Source organism: Raphanus sativus, chromosome 4, assembly GCF_000801105.2.
Source record: "Raphanus sativus cultivar WK10039 chromosome 4, ASM80110v3, whole genome shotgun sequence".
Taxonomy (NCBI): Eukaryota; Viridiplantae; Streptophyta; class Magnoliopsida; order Brassicales; family Brassicaceae; genus Raphanus; species Raphanus sativus.
Window position 1 is genome coordinate 18,064,514 of NC_079514.1, and position 17,696 is coordinate 18,082,209.

The 17,696-nt window shown below is 32.1% G+C and overlaps 1 protein-coding gene across 1 annotated transcript; it reads left to right on the forward strand.

Moving 5' to 3' along the window:
* Positions 1 to 13,261: 13,261 nt before the first annotated feature.
* LOC108854509 (copper-transporting ATPase RAN1) lies at positions 13,262 to 17,308 on the forward strand. Its single transcript, XM_018628083.2, has 9 exons — positions 13,262 to 13,665; positions 13,839 to 14,453; positions 14,551 to 14,977; positions 15,071 to 15,381; positions 15,471 to 15,529; positions 15,610 to 15,952; positions 16,037 to 16,231; positions 16,332 to 16,589; positions 16,659 to 17,308. The coding sequence occupies exons 1-9, from the start codon at positions 13,351 to 13,353 to the stop codon at positions 17,133 to 17,135; spliced, it is 3,000 nt and encodes a 999-aa protein (XP_018483585.2). The 5' UTR covers positions 13,262 to 13,350; the 3' UTR covers positions 17,136 to 17,308.
* Positions 17,309 to 17,696: the final 388 nt, after the last annotated feature.

Consider the following 17,696-nt stretch of genomic DNA (forward strand, 5'->3'; position numbering starts at 1 on the left):
TAACAAAGATATTATCTATTGAAGTTATATTATTAAAAATTGATTTATATATAATGATATTTATAGAAAAAAAATAATTTGAAAATCTCAAAAAAATAGTATAAGAAACAAGTCTATAATATAAAGTAACCGATCAAACGCAACAATCATTACTTAAAAATAGTAAGTTTGTATGCATTGCTTTTTAAAATCTAAAATCTATAAGTAATTAAAAAATCATATTTAAAACTGTTGTATAAGATAATGTTTACAGTTTAATTATTATATTTAAAACTTTGGGATCGTTAAGAGTTTTGATAATTGAGATTGTATTTTTTTAAGAATTATAATTGAGATTGTGTTAATAAGTACTGAATGAAATTACATATATTCATTTAATTTTTACAAGACTAAAAGGCAATGTTTTGAAAATCAGATCGTACATTGATTCGGCACTGTAAATGAGTCAATGATTGGATTCCAACTGGATTTTAAAATTTAGTTTAGTTTTAAATCAAATAAATAAATACATATGTAATAGTTATAAAATTCTTTTTATATAACTTTATACTATCTAAAATATGATATAAAATTAAAGGAAAATTTCAAAATAATATAAAGATATAACGAAAGCTAATTTATTTACAAAATAATTTACAAAATATGAATTTATAAAATATTTTTAAAAAATTTAATTTATTACTATTTTTAACTTTAATTTTAGAAAATCGGGTTTTAATATTGAACAAGATTGCCGGTCTTTTACCAAGCTTGGCCGGTTTTTGACCGAAACTGATTAGAAGAATGAGTTATAGTCCGACCAGTCAGTCTGACATCTAGAGTTAAGATCCCGACAGTTTGAGTGTTTTCAGAATAATGGACAAAAATATTTCTGGCACTGTTTTTTCCAAAGTTTACAGAATTGAAATCTCTGTGTGTGGTTGCTCTATCTAGGAACTTGCTTTAGAGACCAACGCCAAAGTTTAACTTTATGGTTTGTGTTAGCATTGGTCGAGGGGATAACAGTTTGTGCTTTGATTCTCCAGGAATTATATTTATCTCATAGTTGATACTCCCTTTTCTATAACTGAAGGATTTGATTATCCATTGGAATTTGCAAAGATTTGAGAGGGAACAATCCATGTTGGCATTGGTCTAGGATAACCTGTAAACAGGGTCGGATTATTTCTTTCGATGTGCCATCGACACAACTGACAGGTAGTATTTCTTTAAGGTTTAGAAACATCAACTCTCTTCGATTGAATGACCTATCTTATAAACATTTGGGTGGTACTATTCCTGTTGAGATAACGAAGTTGAAGAAATCTAAACTCCTGGAAATTTCCTAAAAGTTTTACGACAAGGTGCCAGAATTTAGGAAAGGTTAATAAAGTTTTAAGTTATTCCATTTTAATTACTCAAATTGATTTGATATTGAATATGTTATAATGATAAATGAGAAGAATATTACTTCAAAAGTAATAAAAACGTGAGTAAATATAGGAAGCTTTTTATTTCTAATATGGTCAAACAAGAGGTATCATGTACGTCGATTTATTTAATGATGTATTAAAAACCTTAGTATTTTACCAGGATAAGACATGCATTTTACGAAGAGTGAGTTTATATAATTAAAATTAAAAATATATACTATAACAAATTAAATACGTATATGTGTTTGAACTTTTTTATATGTATACAATTATGTTTTCTTTATATAATCATTTATACATTGGATCGGACATTTGTAATTGTAATTTGGACCGAACCCTATTTTGAATTTATGATGAATCTGATCGATTTGAGCTTAAATTTTTTATCACCTTATTTATACCAATAAAAACAGTAAAGTAGTCATCAAGTAAACTTTTATTACAAAATAGGTTCTACAAAATAAAAAAAAAATTACAATACTTTACTTTGACATTACTGAAAACCATTTCAGTGGTTTCAGAATTACCAGCAGCTTAGTATTGTTTCTAGAGTCAAATAACTTTGACCTTAATCTTCCACATAGTTTTGAAGGGTTCCAATTCGACGACTTAATTGATACAGTCCATTTTTTGCTTTAAGTCGTTAGCTGAAAGATACCTAGATGGAAGATGGTTTTCGAATACTTGTTGTTGACAATATATATAGCATTGATAGTTAAGTTAACATGATACATTAATTAGCATTAACAACCAAGAGTCCCTCTGATTAACATGATATATTAAGAAAATTTAATAGAAGTTTTCCATAACCACTACAAAACAATTGAGAATTTTTTTCTTGGTGACACATTTTTTTATAGTCTTCAGTTTAAATTCCCATATATAACTTCTAAAGATTTAGAAAACATACATAAATTTGGAGATAATACTTTTGCATTTATTTATTTCTTATTCTATTGAAATAAATAAATTACTCTTACTTAAATTTCTCTGATTCTATATGTGTACGTCACGCTAATCTATTTTTATTACAGTCTAACATTTAAAAACTAAAAGTTATGGTTACAACTTTTTAAAAAATCATCAAATATTATTAAATCATAGATATACCATATACATGGTGGGGCCTTAGTGAACGAAACTGAAACATTTGAGTAAGATCCTCAATTTTTTGAGACTCCAATTTTTTTTTAAAAAAATACTATGTATATATATATAAACTATAGATTCCTCACACCATGGCGTGACACGTCATCAATTTATGCGTTCTGGTAGTGATATGTGTTCCTTTCCCCGAAACTATGCGTTTCGTTTATGCAAGTTTAGATTTCGTTTGAGCTATGATTGCAAACGGGGTTTTAATGAATATATATGTAACTATAGTTATATAAGTGTTATGAATATATCATTAATGAAACAAAAAAATCAATTTATAAGAATAGTAATAAGATAGGTTCTATAATTTATATATGAATAAATTTTATGATAAAACCAAATATAAGGAAAATATGTTACTACAATTCTTCTTTGATTTTTCTTAAAAGGGAATGAAAAGCAAGTTTTGGTAAAGAGGTTGATAAATTAATACATATTTTTATTTTTAATAAACCCGAAAAACCTTTAAAACCGGCTCTGATCATATATATTGAAGAAGGTATATATTGGTTAAGTCAATTATTCTTAAATTTATTAGAATATTGTTAACCAATAATTTAATTACCATTTATCATTGTAATTTTTATACATGGAAAATTAGTATTGTATCTTAAGTAAATGTTTGAAGTCTTCTTTTTCATCTACTATTTTATATATTCCTCCAATAAAAAAATTCAAATACAACATACATTCTGCAGCAGACCTGCTAGGTACAAAACGCCTCACACACAACATCTACACCCAACATCACAGGGCAACAACACAACCAATATTCAAATCCCAAAAGAGTTCACAATTCATCCTCGTCCAACACCAAAAGACAACTTCATTTCAGTCATAACACATCAATAGGGTGATACTTTCTCATAGTCAAAGAGTTCCTTTAAGCAAATTGGAGGTCCAACAGCAACATATATGATTGGATTCTTCCTTGGTTGGTAACATTTTGTGCAATGAGATCATCCATTCTATTGGTTGTTTTATCCTCGATTAGAACCCTCCACCATTCGATTCCTGAAAATTCATTCATAATCTCCAAACTCTGAAATTTAAACAGAGGCCACATGTTAGCTCTAGTAACCAGCCCAGTTACACATGTATCATTGATACTGAAGATCACATTGTTAAGCCTATGACTTCTCATGTTTTGACTGCTTATACGAACGCTTGATACTTCCCTTCCTGCCTTGATTCAATGCTAGACAAAGCTCTCCTGCTGTGCATCATCACTTGGCCTTCATGGTTCCTTAACACCCATCCACAACCACCAATCTTTGAACACACTGACTTCTCCCGCCATAAATGTTTGAAGTCTATAGAAACTATAACTAATTAACTTGCATCTGGAGGAGGTTTACCATCAGATTATTAGAATTTTGAGACTTGCTATTGCCTACTTCCCACAGATAAATGGAAATAAGTATACAAGATTATAGTTTTTAGTTTAGCTTATGCGAGAGATTCTACAGTCTCGACAACATCTGAATTAGATGCAACAAATTCCTGCGAGTTATAGTTTGGAGAATGAGACTTATAGACTTATAGTTTAAAATAAAAAGATTAAATTTTGAGTTTAAATTTAAGATATGAGGTTATAGTATGAATTATTAGTTTAAGTTGAGTAAGAGTTAGAAAATAATTAGGGTTAGAAGCTTAGATTTAGGACTTGAAATTTAAAATAAACTTAGTGTTTTATGATATAAGCTATATAAATAAAGTTTAGAGTTAAAAAAAAAACGTTTAGTGTTTTATGATATAAAGTTTGAAGTATCAGGGTTTGGTGTATAGTATTTGGGTTATAGATTTAAAATTAATAATTACAAATTTTAAGATTAGTTTTTAAGTTTAAATTTAAGATTTGAGATTAAATTTAAGAATTGATATTAAAATTTTATATTTGTTTTTGAGTTTGTATTTATGACATAGGGTTGTAAGATATGTTGTTTAGGATAAAAAGATTTGAATAATAAAAAAATAGAGTTTAAAGGTTTTTATTATGAGTTTGTGGTATACGATTTAGTGTATGGTTTGGATTTAGAGTTTAAGGTTCAAATTTAAGATATGAAACTAAAAATTTAAGTTTCATTTATGGTTATAGTGTGGAAAGTTTAGAGTTTTGAGGTTTATATTTAAAGATTAGGGTTTTGGGTATCAGATTTAGGTTTAGGATAATATTTACCGACTGTTTTCCTACTGATTTCCGACTGATTTTTCAACTGAAATATTCAGTCGTTATATTCGGTATACATACCTTAAAAAATATTCTTGTGTTTAATACCGGTTTTCTAGCGACTGAAAATTGACTGTTAAACCCCATAATTATTCAGTTGGTAATCAGTCGTTAATTTAGGGACTGATTACCGACTGCATATTACTCGTACTTCATTCATTGATTTACGACTAAAGAGCGATTGTTTTCCTTAGTCATTATTTAGCGACTGTTTCGCCACTAAAATTTATGGGTCGCAAATCAGTCGCTAATCAGCCGGTAAATTTAGTGACTGCAACATCAGTCGGGAAAATCAGTCGCAAAATCCGTGTTTTCTTGTAATGATAGAGTGAAATTATTTTTTTCCCAAGAACCCCTAATATAATTGTGCCGGCTTTGACTCTCTCATCTTTCCACTTTTTGGGTTGAAGTTATGTCTCAACTTCCCTTTCGTGTATAAGCCATATCTCCATGTAATTTGTTTCCTTTTTGCTATATAAATCAATGAAAAAAAATAGGTAATCTCAACTGCCAACAAAAATATCTTAAGTCTTATTGTTTTAGTATATTTTTTCAAGCATTGACTAAACATCAAAGTAAAAAATTGGTATCAGTTTAGGTTCCAATTTTTTCCACCCATGGGAACTACCAAAGAACATTTCAAATATTTGGAGACAAGGCTGGGAGTTGTGCAAGATGAATTATAAAACTCAACACCAAAATAAAAGATAAGGTCGAAGGCATGAAAACAAGATACCAAACCATGGAGACCACTCTTAACCATACCTTGGACCATAGCTCGGATCGTCGAAGTATTGCTGCTCATAATTGTCACGGAGAATCCAACACAACCTCAGCCACCAAACTTAACTCACTAGTGATACCACTAGCCACCACGACAAACTTACCCACTACACACCCAACACCAAATCCACAACCTGAAAACAACCCACCTCCTCCACCATCACCGCCATTACAACACCCACTTCCACCACAATACCTACCACCAAACCCATAACCACATTGTCACATAAAACTCGATATTTCACGCTTTTGGCGATGATCTGACCTAATGGATTACTAAAGCTAAATAATAATTTGCGTATCAAGGAATACCACAAGCACACCAAGTATGTTTTTCATAATATCACCTTACAGAGGAAGCTAATGAGTGGTGGTTAGAAACTTCCAAGTCTTTGGGAATCAATCCAATAGCACTTTGTGAGAAACATTAAAAGGACAATTGTGGAATCGATTTGGACCAACATACGGTAAAAACTTCCATGAGGCTCTTTCAAAAGTCCGTCTAATGGGTACATTGCATGAAAACAGTGTGAATTTGAGAGATTTATGAACAGAGTGGATAACTGGACTGAAACAGCCTTGGTGGGCAACTATTAAGATGGACTTCAAAGTTTGATATTTGACCGTATTCGTATATTTGCACCAAAAAAATTTGAGAGAAGTAATAATTTGGTGAGGCTATGTGATGACCAGCTATAACATCAACAACAATCATACACCACACGTTCTTCATCAAGCTCCCTATATCAACTTCATCGCATTCCTACGACTATACACCAGATACAACCACCTAACAGTCATAATCAGACACCAAAAAGATTAAGTTGGGAAGAGACAAAACAAAAGTGTAGTCCCAGTCTCTATTTCAGTTGCGACGAACGATAAACACTAGGACCCATCCGTAAAACCTCTCAGCTGTTACTCATAGAAGGCTCTGATATTAAAAGACGAGGAAGAAATATTTCATGACACCGAGGAACCAAAAATAGTGCTACAAACACTCACCGGTGGGATTCACCGCAGACCTTACGAATCAACACTAGTGTTCCCCGCAAACATCTTAATGCCCTAATCGATAGTGGCGCCACCCATAACTTCATCAGTGAAAATGTGGCACATCTACTCCATTTGAAGCTTACCAATGTCCAACCATTCAATGTCAAAGTGGCTAATGGTCACCCCTATGATGTATTGGAGCGTAATGAAACATCGAGGTGACTTTGGGCGACATTATCTTCATTCTTGATTTTTTTCACTCTCAGATACAGGTTTGGACATTGTTTTGGGAATTTAATGGCTCAGTGAATTGGGACAGACTTTGTGTGACTGGAAGGCAAAGACTCTCTCTTTTGTTTCGGCTGGGAAAATTAGGATACTTAATGGACTTCAGTAGATTACATGGAGTCAGTGGCGAAGCCACGTTACGGAGTATGGTGACATGTGCACCCACATATTTTTGATATAAAAAATTTCACAGGCAGGGTTACTAAAGTTTCATTTGTTCTAATGGTAAAAACCAGCAATTGCCCCCTTAATATCTCAAGTTCGAACCCTTCTTAAATGCATTTTTATTTTTATGACCAATAATGCATCCACTCAATAATTTTTCTGGATTCACCCCTGCATGGAGTTATAGTCTTCGATATTTATGTTTTTAGGTCAGGTATGAATCGATGCATATCGGTTCAGATCTATTCATATCAGTTTTTTTCGGTTCGAGTTTTTACAGACAAAATTTTTAGATCTAGCTAATATTTGAAAAAAATTCTATTTGGTTTCTGGTGGAGTATTTTTGGGTCGAGTATTTTTGGATTGTTTCCGGTTCAGATTTTTGAGTATGGGCAAAATGTCAGCCATACGTCTGATTTTTTTTTCTGAAACAACCTCTGATATACTCTGCTTATAATGTGAAGGATGCATTTTGTATGGAAAGACTGAGAAGTTTGAAGGTTCTCTTTTCCTTCAACATTTAGTATGCTTTAATAATCATGAATTCCACAGGTTGACTGTGGCTGGAGATTCTACTGGTCAAAAAATAACAACTCAAGAAACTAACACACTAACTATGTTCGCTCAACTAAACTATATTTGTTCAACTAAACATCATTTATATCGAAAATACTAGATTACCCCTAACCATGTTCAACGACTGACTTTTTCTACTTCCTTTGCGGTTAATTTAATCTAACGCATGAACAAATAGTAAGTTGGCTTTTAAGACATTAACCGTGTTACAAAAAAAAAGACATTAACCAATAGCACTTTGATGGTTTTTCTGGTTTTGGGATCCGATATACCTATTACCTAATACCTAATTTCTTTGACATGATTATGGTGTAACATTACTTGGATTTAACTGACGAAAACTTAAATGTTTATTTTTTTCTCTTTTGTGCTAAACTCATTTTATTGAGATAAGAAGATTCCCACGAGATTAGAAAGGCGAAAATAATAGAGTAAATAATATCCATTTGGTTGGTGGGTCTTTGCACCCAAGTGACCAAACAAATTGATTATGCGTGTTTTGTAATTTTTGGGCTGATACAAGTCCTTTTTTATTTGATAACTTTTTACATGAATTGTTTTCAAAACATGGAAACGTATTGAAACTACGTGAGAGTTGCTTTCAGAAGAAAAGGAAAAGTGTACAAAATGAAAAGAAAACAATTATAAAAAGAAACGAAATATATACACTTATTAGTATTTTTTAAACAGCACAGACTTCATGGCGTCCGTTATTTTAATAATCAGGACATTTTTTTATTATAATAAGTTAATTACTGAAAAAATCTAGTGATTCCTTTGTTGATAAGTAGTAGTATTATATCTATTCTATTAATTCTTCAACATGTCCAATTGATATATGTTGAGTCCAATATCTTTTCTAATATATATATAAAATATCAACTGTCAATCTATCTTATTAAAACAGAAACATTCTGTTGGACCTAACATTTATTTTGTAAGTTTTTAAATTAAATACATATTTATACTTTATAGTTAAACCTACATTAAATCAATAATGTTCATTTCTTTATACTACTATCCATGTTTCCAAACAATATACTTATTTCTTTATACTACTATCAATGTTTCCAAACAATATATTTTTATACTACTATCAATGTTTCCAAACAATATAATAATTAATCTTAGTTATTTTATATCTATCATTTTCTCTTTAAAATTTTGTAGAAACGTTATAATTTCATAAATTGCAAAATAATGAACTTTAAAATTTGGATTATAAGACTACAAAATATGAAACTATTTCAATTTAAATCCAATTAGATTACATATCGGTCATCCATCAGTTCAATCGGGCAGTCTCGGGTTTTAGTGATTTTTTTAAAATGAATATTTAAAAACCTAAATTGAATTGTCAGATCTCCGGATTAACTGGTATAATCACAATCGGGTTGAATTTAAAAACACTGATTTAAATGCAAAAATATTTTAAATACACACTCTTTAAAAATTACCAAAATATTTGTTAAGTTATTAGTGAAATTTTTCATCGTAAAATATTCCGCGCTTCCAAAGCGCGGGTCAAAATCTAGTACCTTTTATAATTTGATATATCGTAACCACTCTTCTAAATTTTAACGGGATGAAAAAAAATCTCCCCTCTAATCCTATATTTTAGGGACCCACCACTCACCTACACAAATGAAAACTCATGTTAACCTTTGCAATCCTAACTAAATATGTATTCGTATTTTTTACACTCACCTTATTTACATTCGTATTTTTTACTAAAATTTAAAAATACATTCGTATTGGACCTATATTCCAATCCTAAGTAAATTTGTATGACTGTAAGTCCCTTTAACAATGAAGATATCAATACTATCAATATTATTAAATTTGGAACATGTAACCACTTTAATAAAAAGAATTGTAATTTCTATAGAATATGTTAATTAATTTGTAACTGCAAATTTCTAAAATATGTACAACACAAAATATGTTTTATTAGCAGGTTCAAGAAATAAAAGTGAAACCAAAATAGTTACACAAATTTGTAACTGTAAATATGATTATAAACAACAAACACAAATATGATTACAAAAAATAAAATGGAAATTAAATTTCTAAAAAATGTACAACACAAAATATGTTTTGTTTACAAAATATTAAATATTTCGGAATATATATATATATTAAAATTAAAACAGAAATATATATAAACCGATGGAAATATATTTCTTAAGTTTGTTTACTATAAAATGAAAATTTAAAAAGTTAACTAATAAAGTTAACTAATATTAATATTAATTAGTGGTGGAAGCGGGTTATTAATAAAATTTAATTTTATGATTGACGGGGTTTAACGGGTTTAAGTGAATTTTTAATAGAAATAAATATTCATATGAACTCATTTAGTTTAACGGGTTTTAAATAAGTTATTCGATTAAAAAATATTTATTAAATATGATTCTACTTAAAGTTAGTAAAGACCATATTAATCCAACTATATATTTAACAGAATATGTTAAAAATTATTTCTTTAAAAAAATTTCAAAAATTTTGTTTTGTTTTAGGTGCAGGTTAAGTTTGATATTAGTTTTCGAATATAACACTTTAAAAACTGTTCGAGTATATGGATCATGTCTAATAGAGTACAAGACTTTTATTTTTGGGCCGATTAGGATATAAATATTCTTGACTAAATTATGTTAGGTAACTACTAAGTAAATATAATATGTTGCAAACTTTAGAAATAAAGTTTTTAAAATGTTTCTGAAATACATATATCCACCGTAAGCCTTTCCTCGTTTGAACCTCGCCCTAACAATATCGGAGCTATAAAATCGATTCATCGTCAAGAATGGTACAAGTGTATAGTTATGCAACTTGACATATTGAATATAGTCACAAAAAATATATTAAATTAAATTAATATTAAACCCTAATATAATTACGAAATACACAAAAATTAAATTAAATTATTAACAAAACATAAAACAAAACATATATCCGCCCTTTGAAGGGCGGGTCAAAATCTAGTTACTGTTTAAGCCTTGTTATCGTTCTGAACTTGTTTCCTAATTACTTAAACTTTACGTTTAGGAGAAAGAAAAATGAACTATGCATATTCGTTTTATGATTACTTAAGCTATACTTTTAGGTCAAAGCTTATCTCTTGGACATTAATAAGTGGAGATGTGGAAGTTTCCAATGCTATTTATCTTTTCATTTCTTTATCTTCTTCTTATAAAGAATAATGATGGAGACTGAGAACAAGTATATTTGGTGTACTGGCTTTTGTTCAGTGGAGTGGAAGTCACATTTCCAACAAAAGGAGACTAACTGTTTACAAAGTTACATACTTTACAATGTTTTAAAAACTTGGTTGTCTATAATAATTCCAAATTTCCCTGAAGTAAACCCTCCTGTATTCTAGCAAAAAAGAAGAAAAAGAAAAAAAAGTAATATACAGTACAAACTCAGTAAATTAATGTTCAAATAAATTAATAAACACTATAAATTGATAAAAAAAAATGGTTTTCAATTGGACTGATTCAAAAATATAACACAAATCCATAAATAATAAAATAATAATATTTAAAAAAATCCTATGTAAAGATATGGTCCTGTTAAAATCATAAATTAATAATTTTTGTATATATATTTTTATATAAGTAAAAACAAACAATTTTATTATTTTCTTTGTTTAATAATAGCATTATCTCTATATTTTCTTAGCACTTCAATACATTTTGCTAATATTTAGTAAAGTTATATATAAACCACATTTAAATTTTATACAACATATTTTATATACACCAACTAATACAATAAAAATAACATGAAAGTTGAATTTCAAAATTTTATTTAATGTATATACAGTAAAATCAGTTATTTTGTTTATTTTATAAAATAAATATATTCTAAATTAAAAAAATGCAAATAAGAAAACTTTTTGTAGACTAATAGCTCTGTAAATTAATAAAATATTATAGTCTAATATTATTAATTTATAGAATTTTTACTGTATATCCTTAGAAATGCATTTCAGAAAAAATTGATATAAAATTATATATAGTACTCCCTCTGTTTCAGAATAAGTGTCATTCTAACATTTTTTTTTGTTATACAAAAAGTGTTATTTTATAATTTCAATGCAAACTATACTTACCTTCAACAGAAAATTAATTGTAAATTGCATTGATTTTATAAATAATTTTATTTATCTTAAATACTATTGGTCAGAGATATGTAATTAATAATAACTTACATATATTTCCGTCATTTTTTAATCTATGTGAAAAATATCAAAATGACATTTATATAGAAACGGATGGAGTATATATCACTAGAAAAGCAATTTTGGAAACACAATGGATATATAATAAAATGGAGGCAACCAATAATAACCAAATCTTCTTTTTTCTTTTGTGCAATACCAATTCTTCTTAATTCTGAAATCAGGTAATACTAATTATATTTATTATTTAGAAAGATTTGGATCCTCTTTCAGTATAAATAACTAGATCTTGAATCAACATTCAATGAACTTGTGGCGGATCCATTGTTACATCACAAACATTCCTTGACCAAATGCGCCGGTCAACTGAAACTCATGTATTAACAAACGGACTCATGTTTTGAATTGGTCAAATCGTATAACTCGTATATGAAGATGTAATTGCTGGATTGTAATCACATGTTGTCTGTATAAAAATAATTTCGTTTAGCATTTATTGTAGTACTATTTAAACATTAAGAATTTAAGATATATCCGATGCACCAGTAACAAAAAAAAAAGATATATCCCAGGCACTACTAGTTGGAATCGCAGTAGGTTCAACGAACCACTGAAAAGTAAGTAGTAGTAATTATCTGTGGAAATATTAGTAGTTGTAACTAATTTGCTATAGAAAAGCAAATAGCTATGTTCCAAAAACATTTACTACCACTGTGATGTTTTCTTCTTCTTTTTGTTCATCTACCACTATGAATCTATGAGATGTTGAATTTAGGAATTTTTTTTTCGAACACATTGAATTTAGGAATTAAATCATGATTTAGTAGACGAAGACGTCAAACAACACAGTTACGTAGCTAGCATACGTGTTCTGAAAGAGTACATTATATTATAACTTGTATAGGGGGTCATAGTAATTTTTTTTAGGATAATTTGTATAGGGGGTCATAGTAATTTTTTTTTAATATACATAACTACTGATACAACAAAATAAATAAAGTAAGAGGTGCATCTGAAAGATTGAACACATATTCACAGGGGTCAAAATAATTTTAACTGTATATTTCAAAAAATTCATCTAAAATTACATTAAAAATAAAATAAATATAAATTTGATAGGGGTCATATGACCCCCCTAATTACCTCACTACCTCCGCCACTGATTATAACACACTCAACAAGTCCAACTGCTATGAACAATAAATGTCATTAACATTTTTCAAAGAACATTTAAACAAACTCGCATACAATTGTTAAAGCCCCATAAGCTCTTGTTAACATTTTTACTTTATTTTATATTTAAAAAAAATGGATTTGTTTTCCTTTCTTTTCACTTTTGATCGTGTGGCATGACGAGAACGAAGAATCCCATTAGACATGAAAATTAGGACAATTAAGAGGGGTAAAAGAGTCATAATTAGGTGCGTGTTTTAGTTGACAAATTGCTTTCTCCACCTTCCTTTCCTCCATCTCCATTATTTTTCATTTCTTCTACATAAGAAGGATCCAAAAAAATGGTTCTCTGAGATTTCCAAAATCATCAAATCCTTTCTGCGAAAATGGCGCCGAGTAGACGGGATTTACAGCTTACTCCCCTCTCCGGAGACACTGATGCGGAGATCGGTGCCATGGAGGAAGTCCGTCTCCTCGATTCCTACGACGATAACGATGATTCTCTGAGTAAGATCGAGGAAGGAAGCGGAGATTCCTCCTCCAGTTTACGGAAGATTCAAGTCGGAATAACCGGTATGACTTGCGCCGCTTGTTCTAATTCCGTCGAAGGTGCTTTGATGAGCGTCAACGGCGTCTTCAAAGCCTCCGTCGCTTTATTACAGAACCGAGCCGATGTCCTCTTCGACCCTAACTTAGTCAAGGTTTTTCCTTTTCTTAATTTTTTTTTAATAATTGTTTCCGTTTTAATTGTCTTAAAAATCATGACTTTTAAGCTGTGTTCTTGCTGGATTGAAGTTTTTTTTTTTTTTTTAAATAATTGTTTCCAAGTTTAGATCTTGAAGGCGTTAAGCTTTAAAAGATTTGATTTTTATAGGAAGAGGACATTAAAGAGGCTATAGAGGATGCTGGATTTGAAGCTGAGATTTTGGCTGAGCCTGTTACCTCTGGGACCAAGACACACCCCACTTTGGTGGGTCAGTTTACTATTGGTGGCATGACTTGTGCTGCTTGCGTTAACTCTGTTGAAGGCATTCTAAGAGATCTCCCTGGAGTGAAGCGAGCTGTTGTCGCTTTAGCTACCTCCTTAGGTGAAGTTGAGTATGATCCTAACGTCATCAGTAAAGATGATATTGTGACTGCGATCGAAGATGCTGGCTTTGAGGGTTCCCTTGTGCAGAGTAATCAGCAGGATAAGCTTCTTTTGAGGGTTGATGGTGTGTTCAACGAGCTTGATGCTCAGGTTCTTGAAGGTATACTTACTAGATTGAACGGGGTTAGGCAGTTTCGTCTTGACAGGATAACGGGGGAGCTTGAGGTGGTGTTTGATCCTGAAGTTGTGAGTTCGAGATCTTTGGTTGATGGGATTCAAGGAGAAGGGTATGGGAAGTTCAAGTTGCGTGTCATGAGCCCTTACGAGAGGTTGACTTCTAAAGATACTGGAGAGGCCTCAAACATGTTTCGTCGTTTCATCTCAAGTCTTTCTCTCAGTGTGAGTTTCTTCTTATCTGCTTCTCATCTTTTATTGAATGCACACACACACACACACACACACACACTCATTTATGATTATGATTCTTTGAATACAGATTCCACTCTTCTTCATTCAAGTGATCTGCCCCCACATTGCTCTTTTTGATACCGTACTGGTATGGAGATGTGGACCCTTCATGGTTGGTGATTGGTTGAAATGGGCCTTGGTAAGTGTTATTCAGTTTGTTATTGGCAAGCGTTTCTATGTCGCCGCATGGAGAGCTCTTCGAAATGGTTCAACTAATATGGATGTGCTGGTCGCTCTGGGCACGTCGGCGTCTTACTTCTACTCTGTTGGCGCTCTTTTATATGGAGCAGTCACTGGATTCTGGTCACCGACTTACTTTGATGCAAGTGCTATGTTAATAACATTTGTCTTGCTGGGAAAATATTTGGAATCTCTTGCAAAGGGGAAAACTTCAGATGCTATGAAGAAACTAGTACAACTTACTCCAGCAACAGCGATACTAATCGAAGGCAAAGGTACTTTTATCATTGAATTGCCGTTTGTAATTGAAAATGTTCCTTAACAACATCAACTGTTCAGCTTTGTTTAAGCTCAGTTCCATTTTGTAGGAGAAAGAGAGATAGATGCATTACTGATCCAGCCTGGTGATTCATTAAAAGTTCTACCTGGTGGAAAGATCCCTGCAGATGGTGTTGTGGTGTGGGGTTCAAGTTACGTCAATGAAAGTATGGTGACTGGTGAATCAGTTCCTGTATCTAAAGAGGTTGATTCACCAGTAATCGGCGGTACCATTAATATGCATGGTGTTCTTCACATCAAAGCTACAAAAGTGGGATCTGATGCAGTTCTGAGCCAGATTATTAGTTTGGTGGAGACAGCCCAAATGTCCAAAGCTCCTATCCAGAAATTTGCAGACTATGTAAGTAGATTACATAAACATGTCAATACTTGTACCATCGATTGGTGATATAATCTTTAGAATGTGAATAAATGTATTCTCATTTTCAGGTTGCAAGTATATTTGTTCCGGTGGTGATCACTTTGGCATTGTTCACTCTAGTGGGCTGGTGAGATCTTGTTCCTTAGCTGATGGAAGACATGTGGGATTAGTTTGTTCTCATTTTCTTGAATCAAATGATAATTGTAGGTCAATTGGTGGAGCTGTTGGAGCTTACCCAGACGAATGGCTGCCCCAAAACGGAACTCACTTTGTTTTCTCGCTTATGTTCTCAATATCCGTTGTGGTAATTGCTTGCCCCTGTGCACTTGGCTTGGCAACACCGACAGCTGTTATGGTGGCAACAGGAGTTGGAGCAACCAATGGTGTATTGATCAAAGGAGGAGATGCGTTGGAGAAAGCTCACAAAGTGAAATATGTAATCTTTGACAAAACAGGCACCTTAACTCAAGGGAAAGCTACCGTGACAACCGCAAAAGTCTTCTCAGAGATGGACCGTGGAGAATTCCTCACACTTGTTGCTTCTGCTGAGGTAGGATAAACCTTCTTCCCTTTAGCTTCCTACATTGTTAGTGAGGTAACTAAAGATATTCATAGCATCTCTCACTTTCCATAGGCTAGCAGTGAACACCCATTGGCAAAAGCTATAGTTGAGTACGCTCGACATTTCCATTTCTTTGAGGAATCTTCTGAGGATGGTGAAACAAATAACAAAGCCTCTCAAAATGCTGGATGGTTACTCGATACATCGGACTTCTCTGCTCTTCCCGGGAAAGGCATTCAGTGCTTAGTCAACAACAAGCTGATTCTGGTTGAGTTCTAAACTCCATAACATGTTATATCAACTTCTTGCTTTTTTGTACTGTGCGCTTCAACTTAAAGAAAGTGTTTATTTTTATTTTTTCCATCAGGTGGGAAACCGTAAACTTATGTCAGAAAACTCCATAACCATCCCAGACCACGTCGAGAAGTTTGTTGAGGAGCTTGAAGAAAGCGCAAAGACAGGAGTCATTGTAGCCTACAGTGGCCAATTAGTAGGTGTGGTGGGAGTCGCTGATCCGCTAAAGCGAGAAGCCAATGTTGTTGTGGAAGGTCTACTTAGAATGGGTGTTCGACCTATAATGGTTACAGGTGATAACTGGAGAACAGCAAGAGCAGTCGCCAAAGAGGTAAATAAAAACATTTGGTTTGGTTCTATATCTCGGTTACAATTCGGTTTTGGTTGTGCATGAGTGCAGGTTGGTATTGAAGACGTGAGAGCGGAAGTAATGCCAGCAGGAAAAGCTGAAGTGATCCGTTCACTGCAAAAAGACGGAAGCACGGTGGCCATGGTTGGAGATGGAATCAATGACTCTCCAGCTCTAGCCGCTGCTGACGTGGGAATGGCCATTGGTGCAGGGACTGATGTAGCAATAGAAGCAGCTGATTACGTTCTGATGAGAAACAACTTAGAAGATGTTATTACAGCCATTGATCTCTCTCGCAAAACACTAACACGAATCAGGTTAAACTACGTTTTCGCCATGGCTTACAATGTAGTGTCGATACCGATAGCAGCAGGAGTGTTCTTCCCGATCCTGAGGGTGCAACTGCCGCCGTGGGCCGCAGGAGCGTGCATGGCGCTCTCATCGGTGAGTGTTGTTTGCTCCTCTTTGCTTCTTAGAAGATACAAGAAGCCGAGACTTACCACTATTTTGGAGATTACCAAGGAGTAAAGCCTTTTTCTTTTTCTTTCTTAATTGGAGTGATTTACTTTTGTTTTGGTTTGTTGTTTGTAATCGATCATGTAACGACACGATAAAAAAAATGGTCTTGAGAGATGTTTCTTATCTGTATGTAAGAGATTTTCTCGGCCTTTGTTGTAAAAAAATGGCGTCCTTTCTTGTGATCGATCGATGTGCATTAGCAAATTAGTTAATTTTTAACTCGCCTACAAAACGGTTAAGTTTATCGGTCTTCATTGTTAAAATTGGTTTATAAATACATAGCCAAATGTGGGTTTTTAGTGGATAAAAAGCCCTCAAGTACAAAATGATTTGGGCAAAATCTTCTTTTTGATCAACGATTTGGACAAAAATCTAACTAAAATTCAGTATAAAAATCTTTCATATAGCTGTACTAGACCTAGGCATAAAATCCAGAACCTGACATAAATGCGAATCAAAGTCTCTAATCTATATATAATCCGAGATGTAAAAATTTTCCAAATAAATTTTATACGTATTACAAAACATATCCGAACTTAAAGTATTATCAACTGAAGCCGCACGAATAGT